Source organism: Myotis davidii, unplaced genomic scaffold (genome assembly GCF_000327345.1).
Source record: "Myotis davidii unplaced genomic scaffold, ASM32734v1 scaffold217, whole genome shotgun sequence".
In the NCBI taxonomy this organism is placed as follows: domain Eukaryota; kingdom Metazoa; phylum Chordata; class Mammalia; order Chiroptera; family Vespertilionidae; genus Myotis; species Myotis davidii.
In genome coordinates, this window is record NW_006290034.1 from 5,806,372 (window position 1) to 5,822,534 (window position 16,163).

The 16,163-nt window shown below is 47.9% G+C and overlaps 2 protein-coding genes across 3 annotated transcripts in view; both read right to left on the reverse strand.

Annotated features, from left to right (window-relative positions):
* Positions 1 to 10,503, reverse strand: part of SLC16A4 (solute carrier family 16 member 4) — a 22,689-nt gene extending 12,186 nt beyond the window's left edge. The window contains exons 1-5 of the mRNA XM_015563424.1: positions 10,177 to 10,503; positions 8,690 to 8,784; positions 2,377 to 2,509; positions 1,437 to 1,580; positions 1,115 to 1,276 (exon numbers count right to left, since the gene is read on the reverse strand). Of these exons, the coding sequence (XP_015418910.1) occupies positions 1,115 to 1,276; positions 1,437 to 1,580; positions 2,377 to 2,509; positions 8,690 to 8,773 (523 nt within the window). The 5' untranslated portion in view covers positions 8,774 to 8,784; positions 10,177 to 10,503. The remainder of the gene's footprint in view (positions 1 to 1,114; positions 1,277 to 1,436; positions 1,581 to 2,376; positions 2,510 to 8,689; positions 8,785 to 10,176) is intronic.
* Positions 10,504 to 12,746: 2,243 nt separating this feature from the next.
* On the reverse strand, positions 12,747 to 16,163 carry LAMTOR5 (late endosomal/lysosomal adaptor, MAPK and MTOR activator 5). Of its 2 annotated transcripts, none has more exons than XM_015563426.1 (4): positions 16,086 to 16,163; positions 15,356 to 15,417; positions 13,553 to 13,670; positions 12,747 to 13,053 (listed from the first exon to the last, which is right to left on the reverse strand). In XM_015563426.1, exons 2-4 carry the CDS (start codon positions 15,414 to 15,416, stop codon positions 12,993 to 12,995), a joined length of 240 nt encoding a protein of 79 aa, XP_015418912.1. In that variant the 5' UTR covers position 15,417; positions 16,086 to 16,163; the 3' UTR covers positions 12,747 to 12,992. The 2 variants fall into 2 exon arrangements, with proteins under 2 accessions (XP_015418912.1, XP_006763050.1); XM_006762987.2 differs by having other exon boundaries at positions 16,116 to 16,157.

Genomic DNA, 16,163 nt, shown 5'->3' on the forward strand with positions numbered 1-16,163 from the left:
AAAATTCCCCCTCTCATTTCCTAATGCCCTGTTCTCAGGCTCAGAATATTCATAGTGTTGCTAAATAGTCATAGCGAGATAATTCCTAGAGGTACTTTGTCTCTCGATTTTAACTGGAAGTAATGAAATCTGATGACTTGTTACCATACACACTGCTGTATCCTTGGGAAACGGTGGCCTTTTGCAGATAGGATACCAGAAAGCTGGCATGGAAGGAGTTATTTGTGCTAAAGGAAAAGAGAACAGGGGTTTTCTTGGAGGAGCCGGGGGAGCTATTTCAGATGTTAGAAAATTACATGGTGTTTTGAAGAGGGACTTGAGATGCTCTGAAGTGGGTATAAATTTTGAAAGAAGGCAGGTGCCAGTTTCGCCTCTGAAGCCGAGTAGGTAGGTCTTGATTTCCGCGTGGCCTGACTGAAGCTGAGGTGTGTGTGTTGCTCCTAGAGACAGGGCTGGCCACAGGTCCCGCCATCCTGTCGCGGGTTCGTCAGCTGGGCCTGTTCATGAGATTCCTGCACAACTGCTCTGTGAATTTATGTCTGTTTCTCTAGAAGTAGACACACATACATATGTGCATATCATGTTTCCCGTAATGTAAGGTGATTTAATACAGATATTTTCTGTAAGGCACAAAGAAAATTGTGAAGTGAATGATTCTCATTCATTTGTGTAAAAGATTACGTATTAAGAAACAATAATCTTTTTACCCCCCCTTTTTTTTGGTTCTGGTTTAGTGAGTCCAATGGAGGAGGCATGTTTTATGCAGATTTTTTTCTTAAAGGGAGAATTTGGAAAGAATTCTTTGGTGGTGGAAGGAGAATGTGCCCTTATCTCTCCAGGGATATCGCTGTCCCTGCAGGGTGTTTCACAGCTCACAGAGGAGCTCTGTGCCCCAGACAGGACCCTGGGCTGAACTCAGAGCTGCTGGTGGGGCTGGCAGAGCCTGCAAGTCGTTCAAGATCTCGCTGCTGTGTATTCCCCAAGGAGGAGGGGCATGATTCTTTAGAAATCATTTCTACTCTGGCTCCAAACATCTTCACCTCCAGTCATCAAGAGGAAAAACTGAACTTGAAATCTTGCAGAGTTGATAGGTCAGACACTTAGAATGACTCACCTGTCCAGTCATACAGATCTATGAGGACTTTTGCAAAAGGTGCCAAGAGAAATGTCAGTCCCATCCCCGAACGGGCAATAGCTGTAGAAAGCCCTAATCGTTTTTTGAAGTATTTGCTCATTACCACCATTGCTCCTTGGTACAGGAAAGCGGAACCCAAACCTAAAAAGAAAACCATAATAGTTTGGAATCACTTACATGAGGTGCCTTGTACCAGATGGATATTCTGGACCGAGATCATGAAACTAGGCCTTTTGGACACGTGGCCAGTAAGAGGGAGGGTCCTAGTTCCCTTTTTTCTACCTTTTTACAGTGGACTCACCAGGTAAAACTCCCATAGTCACACAAAGAAAGGGGATGCTCGTGGCCCAGCTGCTGATCACGTATCCACCAGAAACGAGGAAGGCCCCGAGCAGGGAGGCAGTCTTCTCGCCAAATACGTCACAGATAATGGCAACCAGGGGGCCTTGGGGAGAAAGAAAAGCTGGTACTAAATGAGTGCCTGGCGTCGGTTGAAATGAGCAGTTTTAGGAAAACACTTCGGAGTCTTGTGTGTCCTTCACAGAGGTGTCTGCGTTGGGCTTTACCAGTCCCAGTCCCACACTGTTCGCTTCGTTTTTTAAGAAAAAATTATAAATAAGCAGGTTTGGAGGTGAAGCTTACTGAAAATGCATTGCAAAACCTCCACACAGTGAGAGTGCGTCTGTGGCCTATGACTAGAACAAGTTTGCTCCCTAACCTCTGCACCACGCTAGGCTCCAAGTAGAACTGCAGGAAAAGGAATTGGTTCCCAATTGTTTTGCAAAAGGTTAGGTGATCAGGTCAGAACTCCGAGGTCTGACTTCCCAGCTGACAGGGTGGCTCACTGAACCTAGGGAAAGGCACTGTGGAAAGAAACACAGCATGAGAAATCTTGCAGTTAAGCAGTTGGACTCTGGACTCCCACTTTCTTTGTTTGAACTCTGTAATTTTTCCAATTTCACCAAGTCAGGTGGAGGCTAAACACTGCGGGTTTGTTCTTGCTGTCCGTATTGATAATGACCCCGAGTGTAGCAGCGCCTCATGCTTGTTCCTATTTCTTTGTTTGAACTCTGTAATTTTTCCAATTTCACCAAGTCAGGTGGAGGCTAAACACTGCGGGTTTGTTCCTTTCTCGCTGTCGTATTGATAATGACCCGAGTGTAGCAGCGCCTCATGCTTGTTCCTAGAATCGCCCTCTGGGCCTTCTCCTTGGACAGCGACCTTATCCCTGGGCCTCGTACCTGCAGAAAAGCTGAGTGATGACATGATGGAGCCGATCCAACTAGTTTGCTCTGAGGTGCCTTCAAATTCTTCTTGAAAAACCACAAAGAAAATTGCGAAAGTCTTGGTCATCCCCAAAACAAACATGTTGACCTAAATGAAAGCAGACAGAGTCCAAGTCAGGGTGCAACGGAGGGGTTACAGCTGCTCGGGGTTCCGATTCCCCAGCTCGCCAGCACTTACCGTTCATACATTTTCTATTTCATGGGGTGGTCGTCCCCTAAGGGCTTCTCTGAGCACTTGACATGAGTATCCCCTTGAATCACCACAAGGCTGTGGAGTAGGTGTGTCACTGGTACTAGTGACCAGGAAATTGAGGTTTAAGGAAATTGCTGAAGAGGGGCGTGCTGGGGTTGAGATTGAACCCAGATCAACCCCTACTCTACTGTTCTATGACATTAGCATCTGTTAAGCGCAGCCGAGTGCAGTTACCTTTGTGAGAAATGCTGTGTTGGTCCAAAAGATGAATTGCTCCTATCAGTTCCTGGGCTAGCTTTGCTTTAACTCTGCTCTTGAGCTAAGTACCATTCATCACCTGATATATAAGAAGAGTGACCATACAGTAATTTATCCAAATTGAGACACTTTTTTAAAATATATTTTATTGATTTTTTACAGAGAGGAAGGGAGAGAGAGAGTCAGAAACATCGATGAAAGAGAAACATCAACCAGCTGCCTCCTGCACATCTCCCACTGGAGATGTGCCCACAACCCAGGTACATGCCCTTGACCGGAATCGAACGTGGGACCTTTTAGTCGGCAGGCCGACGCTCTATCCACTGAGCCAAACCGGTTTCGGCAAATTGAGACACTTTTGAGAGCAAAAGGGAGCACTGTTAATTGTGCCAGTACAAGAGTAAACCAGGTCACCTGGTTGGGTCACATGCCCGCTAGGAGGCGCTCTCCTTGGAGGTCAGGTTTCTTTCTGTGGAGTGCTAGTATATATGCCCCTAGACCAGTGGTTTTCAACCTTCCTAATGCCGCGACGCTTTCATACAGTTCCTCATGACCCTCAACCGTAAAATGATTTTAGTTGCTACTTCATAACTGTAATTTTGCTACTGTTATGAATCGTAATGTAAATATCTGATATGCAGGATGTATTTTCATTGTTCTCGACCCACAGCTTGAGAACCGCTGGTGTAGTAGTTAAGTACTGGTCTGCACAGTCAGCCTCCTTGGCCTGAGTCCTAGCTCAGCTTCCTACTGGGGGTGTGACCTTGGGCAAAATATTTCTGAAATAAGAATCCAGCTGGGGGGGGGGTAAGCTTCATACATTTTATATTTTACAGAAGTTAAGGTTCCTCTTTTGTATAGTGGAGATGAAGTCAATGTTAGCTAGCTCACAGGACTGTGAAGATTGAGAAAGTTCTGGTAAAGTACTTAATACAGATGTTTCTCAACTTATGCTGGGGTTACACCCCGATAAACCCATCAATAGTTGAAAATATTCTTGGTTGTAAATGCATTTAATACACCTAACCTACTGAACATTATTGCATAGCCTACGTCAGAGATGCTCAGAACACTTATGATAGCCTACAGTTGGGCAGAATCATCCAACAGACGATTTTACAATAAAGCATTGAATATCTCATGGAATTTATCACTTTTGCACCATCGAAAAGTTGAACAATCATTAAGTCAAGCCATCAATTCAGGGACCATTAAGTAGCACTTAATACTCAAATTATTAACTATGATTTTATTATCTTTAACCATTAATATTTTTCAAGCGTTTCAAACTCGTTCATATAACTGTCTACGATACTAACTCATGTCAGCTCATCCAAAACGAAAGTCTTCTCTTGTCCCATGCCCACTTTTCCTTCTCATTTCCCTTTCATTGCTGCCATCTACCCACTCAGCGAGTCAGCCTGCCTCTTCGTTCCCTTAACCCCTGTCTGCTAGAGAATCAAGACCTTCTCCATCCCCAGTTAGACTCCTATTTCAGAAATAGTATTCTCTCCTGTCTGGAGACAGGGACTAAGAACCAGAGGTGGAGCTCTGAGGTTGCAAAAGTTGGGGTTGGGAAGGAGGTCCCTTAATAGATTTTTCCCATTTTAACTTGATAGAAGCTACTGCTTTTTCATTATTTACAGTGAACAATGCTGTGGACGCCAGGGCTCAATATTTAAAAGTGAAAACTTTTATCGGGCCCTCATTAGGACAGTCTGTCATCAGCATGTAGCCAGGGGGATTTCTATCAGGAAGTGGGGCTACAGAACATGCAAGAACCTCGGACGACCCAGACTTGTTTCTGTTGGTTCAATATACAGAGTGGTGATGGCGCCGTCATGAGCAAGGACACAGGGAGGCATCATTCTGGAAAACATCCTTCCTTCCTCTTTAACCACGGGTTCTGTGCTGGCATCTAAAGGGTGCTGGCCTCTGCATCCTCAGTCTGGCTAGCTACTGGTCTCCCAGTTCGGAACCTGGCCGCTCTGGTCCGTCTTTGACGTCTGGGCAAAGCAAGTGGCTATGACTTGTATGTAATCACTGAGTCTGCGTCTTTCCCTGTGGATATCAACAAAGCCAAGGTCAGTCTTTGCGTCTACCCTGCCTCCCTTCCTTATCTTGTAACCTTCCAACTTGTTTCTGTTCTCTCCCCCAACCCCTCCCCCCTCATCGAGAGAATGTCTATTAAAGCTGGGAACAGTGAGACAAGGACAGGCCTAGGATAGAAGAAGACACAGAGGAGAGGTTAGGCGGGGAAATGGGCCTAGCTAGGAAGCTTTGGCTCACTATGGAGTCAGAGAAAAGGGGGCCTTGTGGACAAGTTCAGAGGGTTTGTCCAGGACGAGCTGCCGCTGCCCATGGCTCACTGGGCAAGTCCCATTGGGTCCTTTAGAGTTTAGGAGGTGCATGCCTGTCGGGGAAGAAGAGGAAGGGAATGGGCCCTAGCCAGTTTGGCTCAGTGGATAGAGCATTGGCCTGCAGACTGAAGGGTCCCATGTTCGATTCCGGTCAAGGGCATGTACCTTGGTTGCGGGCACATCCCCGGTAGGAGGTATGCAGGAGGCAGCTGATCAATGTTTCTCTCTCATGGATGTTTCTGACTCTTGATCCCTCTCCCTTCCTCTCTGTAAAAAATCAATAAAAATATTTTTTAAAAAAAGAAAAGAGGAAGGGAATGGTAAGGGTGTGCTCCCTGGAGGGAGAGCAACCTCTTTTTCTTTGGACTCAGATATTAAAAGTCTTTTCCTCAAGCCTGGATTTCTGCTTTGTTAAGCGGATTAGACAAATCTGGATTTCATCCCATGCTTTGGACCAAGGTGGCTGGGTTTTAGTCCTGTCTGAGTCCAGTCAGACGTTGTCAATGGGCTCACCCCAAAACAAAAGCCTTTGAAATTTTCCTGTGGCTGATCCAGCACCGTTATTTCCTTTTTATCTTTAAGGGCACATCCCCCCCCCCCCTTAAGAACTTCCTCATCCAGATCATTTTAATTAGAATACTGTCTTGGGGCTGGGTCAGCCACAGGGGCCCCTTTTGAGTAAAGATCATCAGGCTTTGTTAGAAATTACTGTTTAATAGCAAGTTTCCTCTACCCTAGATTCCCCTCTAGCATCCCCTTGCTCTTCCTGACCTTCACAAAGAATAGTCTGTTGGGTTTTCTGCACTTCCTCTGTCCTGGCCCCTGTGCCGGCTCTTATCGAGGTGATCGGAGACTTCCTGTGGCTACACTAACAGCCCTTCTTCATCTCTACGCCATCTGACTCCTCAGCAGCTTCTACTGCTCTGGACATTTCTGCCTTCGCTTAGGGGGCGCTGCATGCCTGGACCACTGACTTCTGACTGCTTCTGTTTCCTCTGTGGGCAACTCCACCAGTTCCCTAGGTCTCGATTCCCGCAGGACTAATTGCTCTTGGTTGCTCCGCCCTCTCCCTGGCATTTGGACCCACCCGTCTCATTGTTCCAGCCACCACTGATGCTGGTGACTCACAAATTTCAGGGTGCAGACCCCGTGCTCCACATGCACATGGACTGCCGCACGCCCCTCAGACTGTCCAAAGTCAATCCATCCACAGCTTCCACAGATTCCCTCCCTTCCCTCGCCTCCCAGCTCACCGAATGATTCCGACTCTCCCGGAACTGCAGTTATTCTGCAAGTCTTACACGTCTACCTCCTCAGTATAGCTCAGATCTGGATTCTCTCCATCCCCATGGCTGCTCCAGAACGTAGGGCCTTACTGTGTTTTCACCTGGATCATTGCAACATCCTCCAATGGATGCCCCTGCCTCCAGGCCTAGCCCCCAGCAATCCCTCCACCCTACAGCCCGAGCTATTTTCCAGGCATGCAGATCTGATCCCATCACTCCTGCTTCATTTCTTTCTTTTTTTTAACTAGCTCTTGGAGCCTCAAGATAAAAACCAAGATTCTTAACGTGTCATACAAGTCCCCTGCCCATCTCTACAACTTCAGCATTTACTACCTTCTTGTTTGGTCAGAAGTCTGCCCACCTGTCAGTCCATCCACTCACCAACAGGTATTTATTACGTGCCTACTATGTCCCAGGCTCGTTATAGGGTCTGGGCTTACAGTAGTGAGCAAACATCCAGCCCAGTGTGGCAGACTGAATATTGGCAGTCATGCCAATATGTGAAGTGTGGCAGCTTAGAATGAGTCCTTTTTTAAAAGTCAGGAGCTCCCAGAGAACATGTCGTGGGTGGCGTTTTCCCTCACCTCAGGAGCTCATCTGTTGTAGAAAAGTACTTGTGATGCACGCAGTCACCAAAGCAGGCGTCTAACTGGCCTCCGACTGCAGGCGATTAGCTTGTTAATGTTCCTTGTTAACATTTTGGGACCTAGTATATCTTATCCTATAGAATGAAAGGTAATATGCAAATTGACCCTAACAGCAGAAGAACCAGAACGACCACTCGACCAGTCACTGAGAGGCGCACTGACCACCTCTTGGTCCCTCTCCCCAGCCGGCAGGCTCCCATCGCTCAGTGGCGAACTGGGAATCTGGGTTGGGGCCGGGGCCGGCTGCAGGCAGCCGGGGAAGATGGCCCTGACCTCAGGCCAGGCCTAGGGACTGTACCTGCGCATGAATTTCGTGTGCCCAGCCTCTAGTGCTTTTATAAGCAGCATCACACCCACCTGCCCCTGCCCCCCAAAGCAGGACAGTGTTTATTAATCTGGTTAGGAGGCAATTTTCTTATCAGCAACTACATTGGTTAAATAGCTTCCTATCCTGAGCGTAATGTAGGCAAAGCAGGGTGGTTACTGGGGAGAAATGGGCGAGAACCAGACAGACCCTCACCAACAGTGCCATCCTGCCAAGCCTGTATATGGGGAGGTGGCCCAGCCAGGGGAAGGGCTCTCAGACCTTAGCATAGTTTCTAGTAACATTGAGATTTCACGTTCTTTGGTAATGAGGCTGATGTGTCACAAATGGCCGTCTGGTTAGGGACTGTATTACACAAGTCCTGGCTGAGACCTCTGCTCCTGCTTTCCCTTCTCTGTCACCAGGGAGGAGGCATGAACTGTAGGGCTGTGGGAGGAGGAAGGGTTGGGAGGGAAGGGGTGTCTGTGAGTAAACCGATTTGGGGACACGAGGAGCTGTGGAGCTAGTGCCCATCTGTAGGGTTGCTTGGGGCTTAGCTGTGATAGGATTCACCGACATTCTAGAATGACCATGCGGACATTCAGATCAGGAAGAGGGAGAGAGAAAATCATTAACAAGTGCCCAGTCCAGTTGGCTTACGGATGAAGGAGAAAAAACAGGCTCCCGGTTCAGAATCTTGTGTCCTTCCCTCTCCAGACACCAGCAGTACACGGGGGCCGATTCTGGCTCACGTGTGGCAGGTGGGGAGGGCTGGAAGCCAGCAGCAGGCAGGACGAGGAAGTGCCCCCGTCCCCTGTGAGTGAAGGAGGCCGCTGCCAGCAGTTCGTCGACGCTGGGCTGAGTGCGGGCCCCACGCAAAAACGCTTCAGCCCCTGCCAGTGCTGCTTCCGGGTGGTTCCATGTGTGCTTGTCCCCAGAGCTACCTCGTGTAGCCAGGGCAGAACTGTTGATGGTGACTGGAGCGTTCTGTGGTGCGGGGAAGGGAGGGAGGAGGAGGATGAGACCGGATGGGAATGCTTTTGCTTTTGCTCAGGTGAACGGTTTCAACCTGGGCCCATTGTGGACGGCTGACTTGAGCAACCACTGGCAGTTTCTGGCCTGGCTCTGCCCCCTTTCCATTCAAATGCCAAGGCTTTCATAAGGGACCTCGGTCTCCAGAGGCCGCCTTGCAGGCGGGAGGAGGGAAAGGAAATCCTTACCAGGAAGAAGTGAAGCACAATCATCCATCCCCAACCTCCATCCAGGGCCTGGGTGTAGGGTGGCGCCTTCCCTGCCCTCAGCATGGCGCAGGTCCCTGGGACAAACCCAAGACGGAGTTGATTGAGTTGACAAGAAACAGACCTAAACTTTCAAACTTCACTTTTCACTGCGGTATAAAACCACTTGTACTGTAATTGTCTTTTAGCCCAACTCTTTAAAAATAGATGATTTCCTCTTGTTTCTAAAGTTGTTTATAGACGAATTTCAACCTCCAAACGCAAGCAGGACTTTGTACATCTTTGGGACTGTCCTGCAGGCTGCTTCCTGGCTTCCGCTGGCCGCTCACAGGGCTTGACATCTCCTGAAGCATGTCCTGGTCACGTGTAAAGGCTGCCTGGTCCCTGTTTTTTTCTACAATCATGATCCAGGCAGAATCATGGGAGAAGGAAGAGAAGCTAACGATAGGCTGTGATTTGAGGGATTCAAAGCCACTGCAGAGAAATCTCGTCGACAGTTTGGCACTGATGACCACTCAGTTTATTCCAGGCAGGAATTTCAAAGGAGTTAACTGCAAAGCTCGACCTTACTGATTGTGGGTGGCGGCTCTGAGCACTGTCCTGGGCGTCCTCCCCCCAGGGCTGCACACCAGATCCCAGGGGAAGCTGTGCACCGCCCTCTGGTCCTCTGGGTGAGCTTTTGACTTTAGAGAAACAAAAATTTTAAAAAGGGGGACGGGTTGCCTTGGGTTAGGAATTCCATTTACAAAGCCCTCGCTAAAATGAGAATGTTCTAATGGGCTAATCAGGGTTGAGGAACCTTTGTAAAACTGCCGTAGCCGTTTGGATATTTATATTATCATTTGCAGGCACAAAAATATCAGCTTAAAAATTAGCCTGCTGTCTTTGGTCAAACTCACCCCTAATGCCTTGGCAGGACCTGATGTCCCCCACCCCTGGGCCAAATAGACATGACAGCGAAATGCAATGACTGTTCCTTGAGTGGACCCTGGACCGGGAAAAGCGAAGAGCTTTGGGAGGTCAGTTGGAGGAGTTAGGATGTGGACTGTGAGCAAAGTTGCGCCTCTTGGGTGTGATGGTGGCCTTGTGGTTCTGCAGGAGAACATGCTGAAAAGCTTCCAGGAGTGCAAGTGTCATAATTGCTGCCTCCTCACAAATGAGCACTGCTATTTGAGCCCAGGAAATGGACCTCCCAACCCTGGGAGAGGCTGTGTCTTCTGTAAAATAAGCAAGTCCTGAGGACCCTGGAAGGAAAGGCAGGGGCACAGCTCTGAGTCCTGGGGAAGGGATCCAGCATGCTTCATTTCCCACTGTCAGGTCAGCAGGCAGACTGTTTCTTACTGGAAGGAGAACCCACGGCCGGGCATGCGCAATGGCCTTGTGGTGAGCAGCTGGGCTGGGGGAGAAGCCTGTGGGTCATTCAAAACATAGGAAACCAACCCCAACGCACAATCCTGTCTTCGTCTTACCTTTGACGTGGTGTTCAGCAAAGGGATCCTTCACAGATGAGACACTCCGGGGGGAGAAATAAACTAGTTTTCTAGAATATTACTGTTTTTCCGAGGGAGTTCATAATGTGCTGTGAGAACAGGTGAGCATGTAAGCCTGAGGACCTCAGGCCGATGTGTGTTCTCGGCCAGTGGACTTTACCTCGTGAGGAGCGGAGGCAGATCGGACACCACCCATCCTGGCTAGAGTTTCACCGGAGGCGCGACAGCAAGCATCGGAGTAACCCAAGTGGAAAATCCTCACGGTAACGACCGTTGAATCAGTTAAACGAGATCAGTACGGGTGGCTCTGGTGCTGCGGTAGCTACATGAGCAAACCCAAGTGAAGGCCTGTAAACCCCGCAAGGTGAGGAAATGAAAACCCAAGGACAACCAGTCACCAACGGCCAATCAGGCCTTACGTGACAGCCAGTCATTTCCTTGCTTGGCTTTTGGCTTTTCTCTACAAAAGTCTCTCCCCAAGCTATTGGTGGAGCACTCTTACCTACTTCGGGTTTGGTGCTGCTGATTCAAATAGATTTTTGCTCAAATTCTTACTATTTTAATGTGCCTCGGCTTCCCGTCTAACACTACTCAAAGCAAAGAATGAGGCCCCAGGACTCAGCTGTGCCCCTGCCTTCCTTCCAGGGTCCTCAGGACTTGCTTATTTTACAGAAGACACAGCCTCTCCAGGGTTGGGAGGTCCATTTCCTGGGCTCAAATGGCAGTGCTCAGGAGTTCAGCCATGTGTGTGCCCTTACGAGCACGTGAATGGACTAAGTCTGGGTTGTAACATGGGGTTCCAGACACCGTTTTAATTGCTGTTTTTCATACTTGATTGCCTTACCACCAAACACCTCCCAGAGAAGGTGTATACTTGGATTTTAATGAAACTTTTCTTCTTGCATTTTGGAAATGGTTAAGGCTGAGTCTCCTAGAAAATTACGGGGATGATTCAGCTTTCTTATCCCATTTCCTTTCTGTTCCACCCTCCACCTCAAAACACACACACCAGTCAACAGGAAATTGCCTTTCATCTCCCCAGCACCCACATGCCAGGTTTCAAACCAGAATGCATGTTAGGCTAACCTGCATTTTTCTTGATTTAGCTGGAAAATCTGCACATATTTATGCATGTTCCTTTATAAAAAGTAAGTGGCTTCTCAGCCCACCCTCTGCCCAACCTTTCAGCCCAACGCCTCCGCGTTGCGTACCAGAAGCGTCCACTCCGCCCAGTTGCTGACGCCCCAGCAGTGACAGGTGCTTCGGCAGCCGGCGGCGTGGCTGTCCCGCGGGGGAGAGATCCGTAGCCTGGCCTCCGGGCGTTGATTCCTGGCCGGTCACCTTGTGTCAGGGGTGGAACCTTGGAGTTTTGGTTCAGCCCTTACTTCCAAACTAATACTTAGAGATGAACATGCTATCAGAATTCCAGCCAAGTGGTTTGGGAAACGCTTTATGAGTAGCGATAGGATGGTAGTTCCGTGATGCGGGTGCTAAGGAGCGAATGACCCTCCAGCAGAAGGCAAAACCCCCAGAGAGGCGAGTACTATTCAGTGCTGTCGTTACGAGATACTCGGAAAGCATCGTCTAGTAAACACCTGTAGGACTTGTTTTTGGTGGAGTGTGTTGCGTTTGTCTGTGATTCTGGTCACAGGATGAGACGAGGCCGGGGCCGGGCTTCATGTTGATGGAGAGCTCCGATGGGGGCACAGGCCGGGGCAGATACGCAGTGTGTCAGCAGCGTCGGGCTGGGAGGGCTGCAGAGGCCTCAGAGATGAACCCCTGGCACAGCTTTCATTGAGGGAGCTTTGGGGGTGTAGTGGGAAACGCTCACTTGGTTAGAATCTCAACTTTGCCATCTTTTAAGCCTGCAGACTCTGGGCCAGTTATCCTCTCTGAATATGTTTCCGTAAAATGTTATTTTACAAGTTTGTTGTGAGGAATATTTATATGACTGCACATTATTAGACCCACTATTGATACTTAGTTCACTAAAAATGGTTCTTATTAATCAGTTGGGGCCTAATATCAAGAACAGACTCCGTAGCCACCATTGGGATATTAGCATTTTGGCATCTGTACCCAGTTGACTTAATAAAACTTCTATAGTCTAAACATAAATAAGTTCCTTAACCTCCAACCTTCTGACTCTTGGCCTGAAAGCTATTCAACAAGAATTGCAGCTCGATATCTCCTAAGTCACTATTACCCTCACTCCACTGAGTATGTGGTAAAGACTAGACACGAATATCCCTACTTTCCAATGAATGAGAATTAAATGAATTCCTGGCATTTAGTAAGTGCTTAATGATATTAGCCGTTATATTTTTATTATGGGGTAGGGATATGCTTGATTTAATACCCACGGATACTTCTGTGAGGAGGATATATGTATTTGAGGAAGCTTCTGAAAGAGAAGAGAATAATTTGGAACAAAGACCTCTGGAACAATTTTCAGTTTGGTAATTGAAAAAATGAACACTGATAAGAGTTAGGGCAAGGTTGGGCGTGTTCAGACTGATAAGTTTAAAGAATCCAGAAAAGATCCAAGCTTTCCTCCAACCAGATTTATTGAACACAACAGGATTCTATATACAAAGTCACCCAGACCTACTGCTGCAAAACAAGATCCTTTCTTACTAATACTTTGGTAAGTCAGTCCATAGAGTGTCCAAAAGCAACTTAGCCTAAATTAATACAAAAGTGCCCCAAGCTCACTGGATGACAGGCCTAACCACTGAAACTAACAGTGTAAGTAAGGCAAGGAGCAGACGCGCTGCCCGAGAACCTGGGCGCCATCAGGAGGCCATCTTGTGCACGGCCACTGTGATGCTGTCGTGTTTCTGGATCATAATGTTCCTGGAAGGCAAAGCGGAAGACCTCAGTGAAACGTTCCCCGTGGGAGGCAGTGTGACGTTAATGGTTTAGGACACAATGAAAATGCCATTTTTTCTACGTATATATAAGCAATATATGAACACAGCAAAACATCTGGGAAATACAGAAAAGTATTAGCTATAAAAATGAAATGACACTGATCTCCCTAGCACTCAGACAACCACTGTACTGTTTCCCTGATTTTATCTGCAGGTGTCCTGTCACACATTTTCTCTTTACGAGCGGTGATGATATCGCGTAGTTTGTCTTCTGTTCGTGTCCATTGTTCTGAGGGCACTCACTCGGAAGATCGTTAGTACTTCCATTTTTACAGAAGCAGTTTCTGTTCTTTGATTGGTCTTCCTATTTTTACTTTGCCCTTTGAATGAAGAACCACCAAGGAGCACAGGGCAGGCCCCAGTCATTCTAAAAATCTTCCTAAATAAAAAGGGAAGGAAGGGACCTGCTGCTTTTGACTCACCCGTTATCTGACTCTAGACACACCACAGGAGTATCAGTGGGGTCTGAGGTTAGCTTAGCCGCTTGCTGGGCTAGAACAGATATCACCCCGGCGTGCTCATCCGACAGGGTCCCACGGCCTGGAAGACACAGATGATAGCATGTTGCCCGACTCTTAAAAATGAGCTTAGAGCTGTAGTAGTACCTCATGAATTATTCATGAGAGTTCAGTTCATGGGCTCTTAGGTTACTGACATGAAATGATTTTGCTCTGCTGTACTCGGCTGGTTGCCTCAGTGAGAAAGCCACATGCTAGTTCCTCAATCAATAAAGCCATAACAGACACTCAATTTTCAAAGTCATTCCCATCACCATCTTTAAACACCATCTCAAACATATAAGGAAGCTATAATTTCAAGTCGCTCTGAAATCCATTTCACAGGAACCTTGCTGAAATCAACAAGAAGTTCGGAGGCGAGATCGACAAACAGCAGTACAGACGAGACGTGTTGGAACTTATTCCTCATAGGAAATTGATTTCCTTTACTGAGCTCCACCTCAAAGGGTATGAAAGTTTTCTCGGGAGCTCAGTTGTAAGTCCACCTTGACAGCATAGGTGGACATTCTGTGAGCAATTCACCCCGTTAGAATAAGCTGGCTGTTTTCCAATACCAACAGAACTGACTTTTGTTTTGGCCTGTAGATAGATAATAACTAAACCTTGGGTGGAAGGCACAAAAAGTAATTACTAATTTACAATATATTTGCATACATAAGGGCAATGCTAAATCGGGTAACAGACATGCTACTGTAGCAGATTTGTTGGGTTGACTATTATACAGAACATTAACTGCACAGACAGTGCAGTCTTTTGGGCCTTGAAGGCTTGTTTAAGGAACTAATTTAGTTTTCTATTTCCTTGAATTTCCATTAGTGAGCTGGCAAGTGTCCCCACCCCCTTAGTTATTTCTTCATCTATAATTATCATCATTTACTGAGCATTATGTCTGGGTTATGTGTTGTGCTTTACACATATAATCTTACAGTATTGTGATTGAGACTCTGAAGACAGACTCAGATCCCAGCTAGACCCCTTAATTCTTTAATCCTCACCCAAGGATCTGCTTTTATTGATTTTGGAGGGAGAGGAAGAGAAACATCCATGTGAGAGAGAAACACTGATTGGTTGCCTCCCATGAGCGCTCCAACTGGGGATCAAACCCCCAACTTTCAGTGCACAGGGCAATGCTCCCACCAACTGAGCCACACGGGCCAGGGCAACCACTTAATTTATCTACCTCGTGTTCTGAGGATTAAATTAGTTAGGATATGTAGAATACTTAGAACGGTGCCTGGCACACAGTAAAAGCTCAAAAAACGTAATTTGATGATAATAATTATCCAACAACCCAGTAAAGAAACAGGCTCAGAAAGGTTCTTTTTGGTCCAACCCTGCCGCCTCATTTTTACTGCCGCCTCACTGTTAAGTGTAGACTAAAACATAGCATCTTGCAGGAATAATGTGAGAACGAGATGATCAGTATCCGAAGCCTCGCAGTCCAAGCAGACGGCACACATTCAATGTTACCTGAAGGCTTTCCTCAACCCACTTTTTAAATTGGGTCAAATACTATTTCAGCAGAAACGACTGTAGTGCAGGAATGTTTCTACCTTCACAAGTACCCAGTGAAAAGTTCAATCTTCTAATCTCCTTATCGGGAGAGAACTGTTTACAGAAGCGGCTGGAAAGGCAGGGTAACCGCACACGGACTCCCAGCCAACCTCAATGCTGTGCAACCACCAAAGGGCTGCGGGAGGTACTTACAGCCCAGGTTAAGTCCTTGTGAGTCTGTGCACAGGACTCCAACGATGGATGGATTCTTCATTCTATTTCCAGGAACACGTGAGAAAAGGAACTTAAAACATTACAACACACACAGGCATTCTACCACCAGGCAGGCACTGTACCACGTGCTTTAAATGAGTGTTTCTCAACTTTATCACCCCCTCCCCACCACGAGAGAAAAACAAACAAACAACTAAATATATGAGTTTCTCTCTGATGACAGAAAAGAGCGTGTCCAGGCGCTTAGGCGGGCCACAGACATTCCAGGACCTAGGACTCTGTGTCCCTCGTTAAAAACGGTGCTTTCGTGTAACGGGGGTGCCTCCTGGGGGGAAGCTGAGGGGCATCCGTGCGACGGAGGTGCTGCCCCGTCCACTTCCCTCGGACTCTAGTAGATATTCCCCGTTGAAAACCTGAAGGGATGTGTGTCATTTTAATCACCAAGTAACTGGTCACACACGGAAGGAGGAGGGAGTGTGTGTGTTTACACTGCAGGATTAGTCTACACGGTGGCACGTCCTTCGCCAGACAATGCCAGCAGGACGGGCGGTTCAGGGCTCGGGTCGGGGAGAGTGCGGGGCCCCGCGGGCGGGATTTTGATTCCGGGTCACTGACCGCCCGCGGCCCGGGGCCAGCTCACCGCCTGACCCGCGCCCGGGGATCGCGCGGCGTCCCCAAGCCGCCCGGCCGGCCCTCGCAGCTCGCGCACCTTGTCCCATCAAGTGCCCGCGCCACTCACGTGTCCTCCAAGTGCTGCTCCAAAGTCGCCTCCATCCCGCTGGCCTGG

Excerpts from the sequence above, each read along its gene's own strand:
- LAMTOR5 (XM_006762987.2), bottom strand. The coding sequence starts at position 16,150 with ATGGAGGCGACTTTGGAGCAGCACTTGGAGGACAC. Across the intron at positions 15,418-16,115 it reads GAGCAGCACTTGGAGGACAC|AATGAAGAATCCATCCATCG; the intron begins GTGAGTGGCGCG and ends TCCTGGAAATAG. Across the intron at positions 13,671-15,355 it reads ACAAGGACTTAACCTGGGCT|GCCGTGGGACCCTGTCGGAT; the intron begins GTAAGTACCTCC and ends TGTGTCTTCCAG.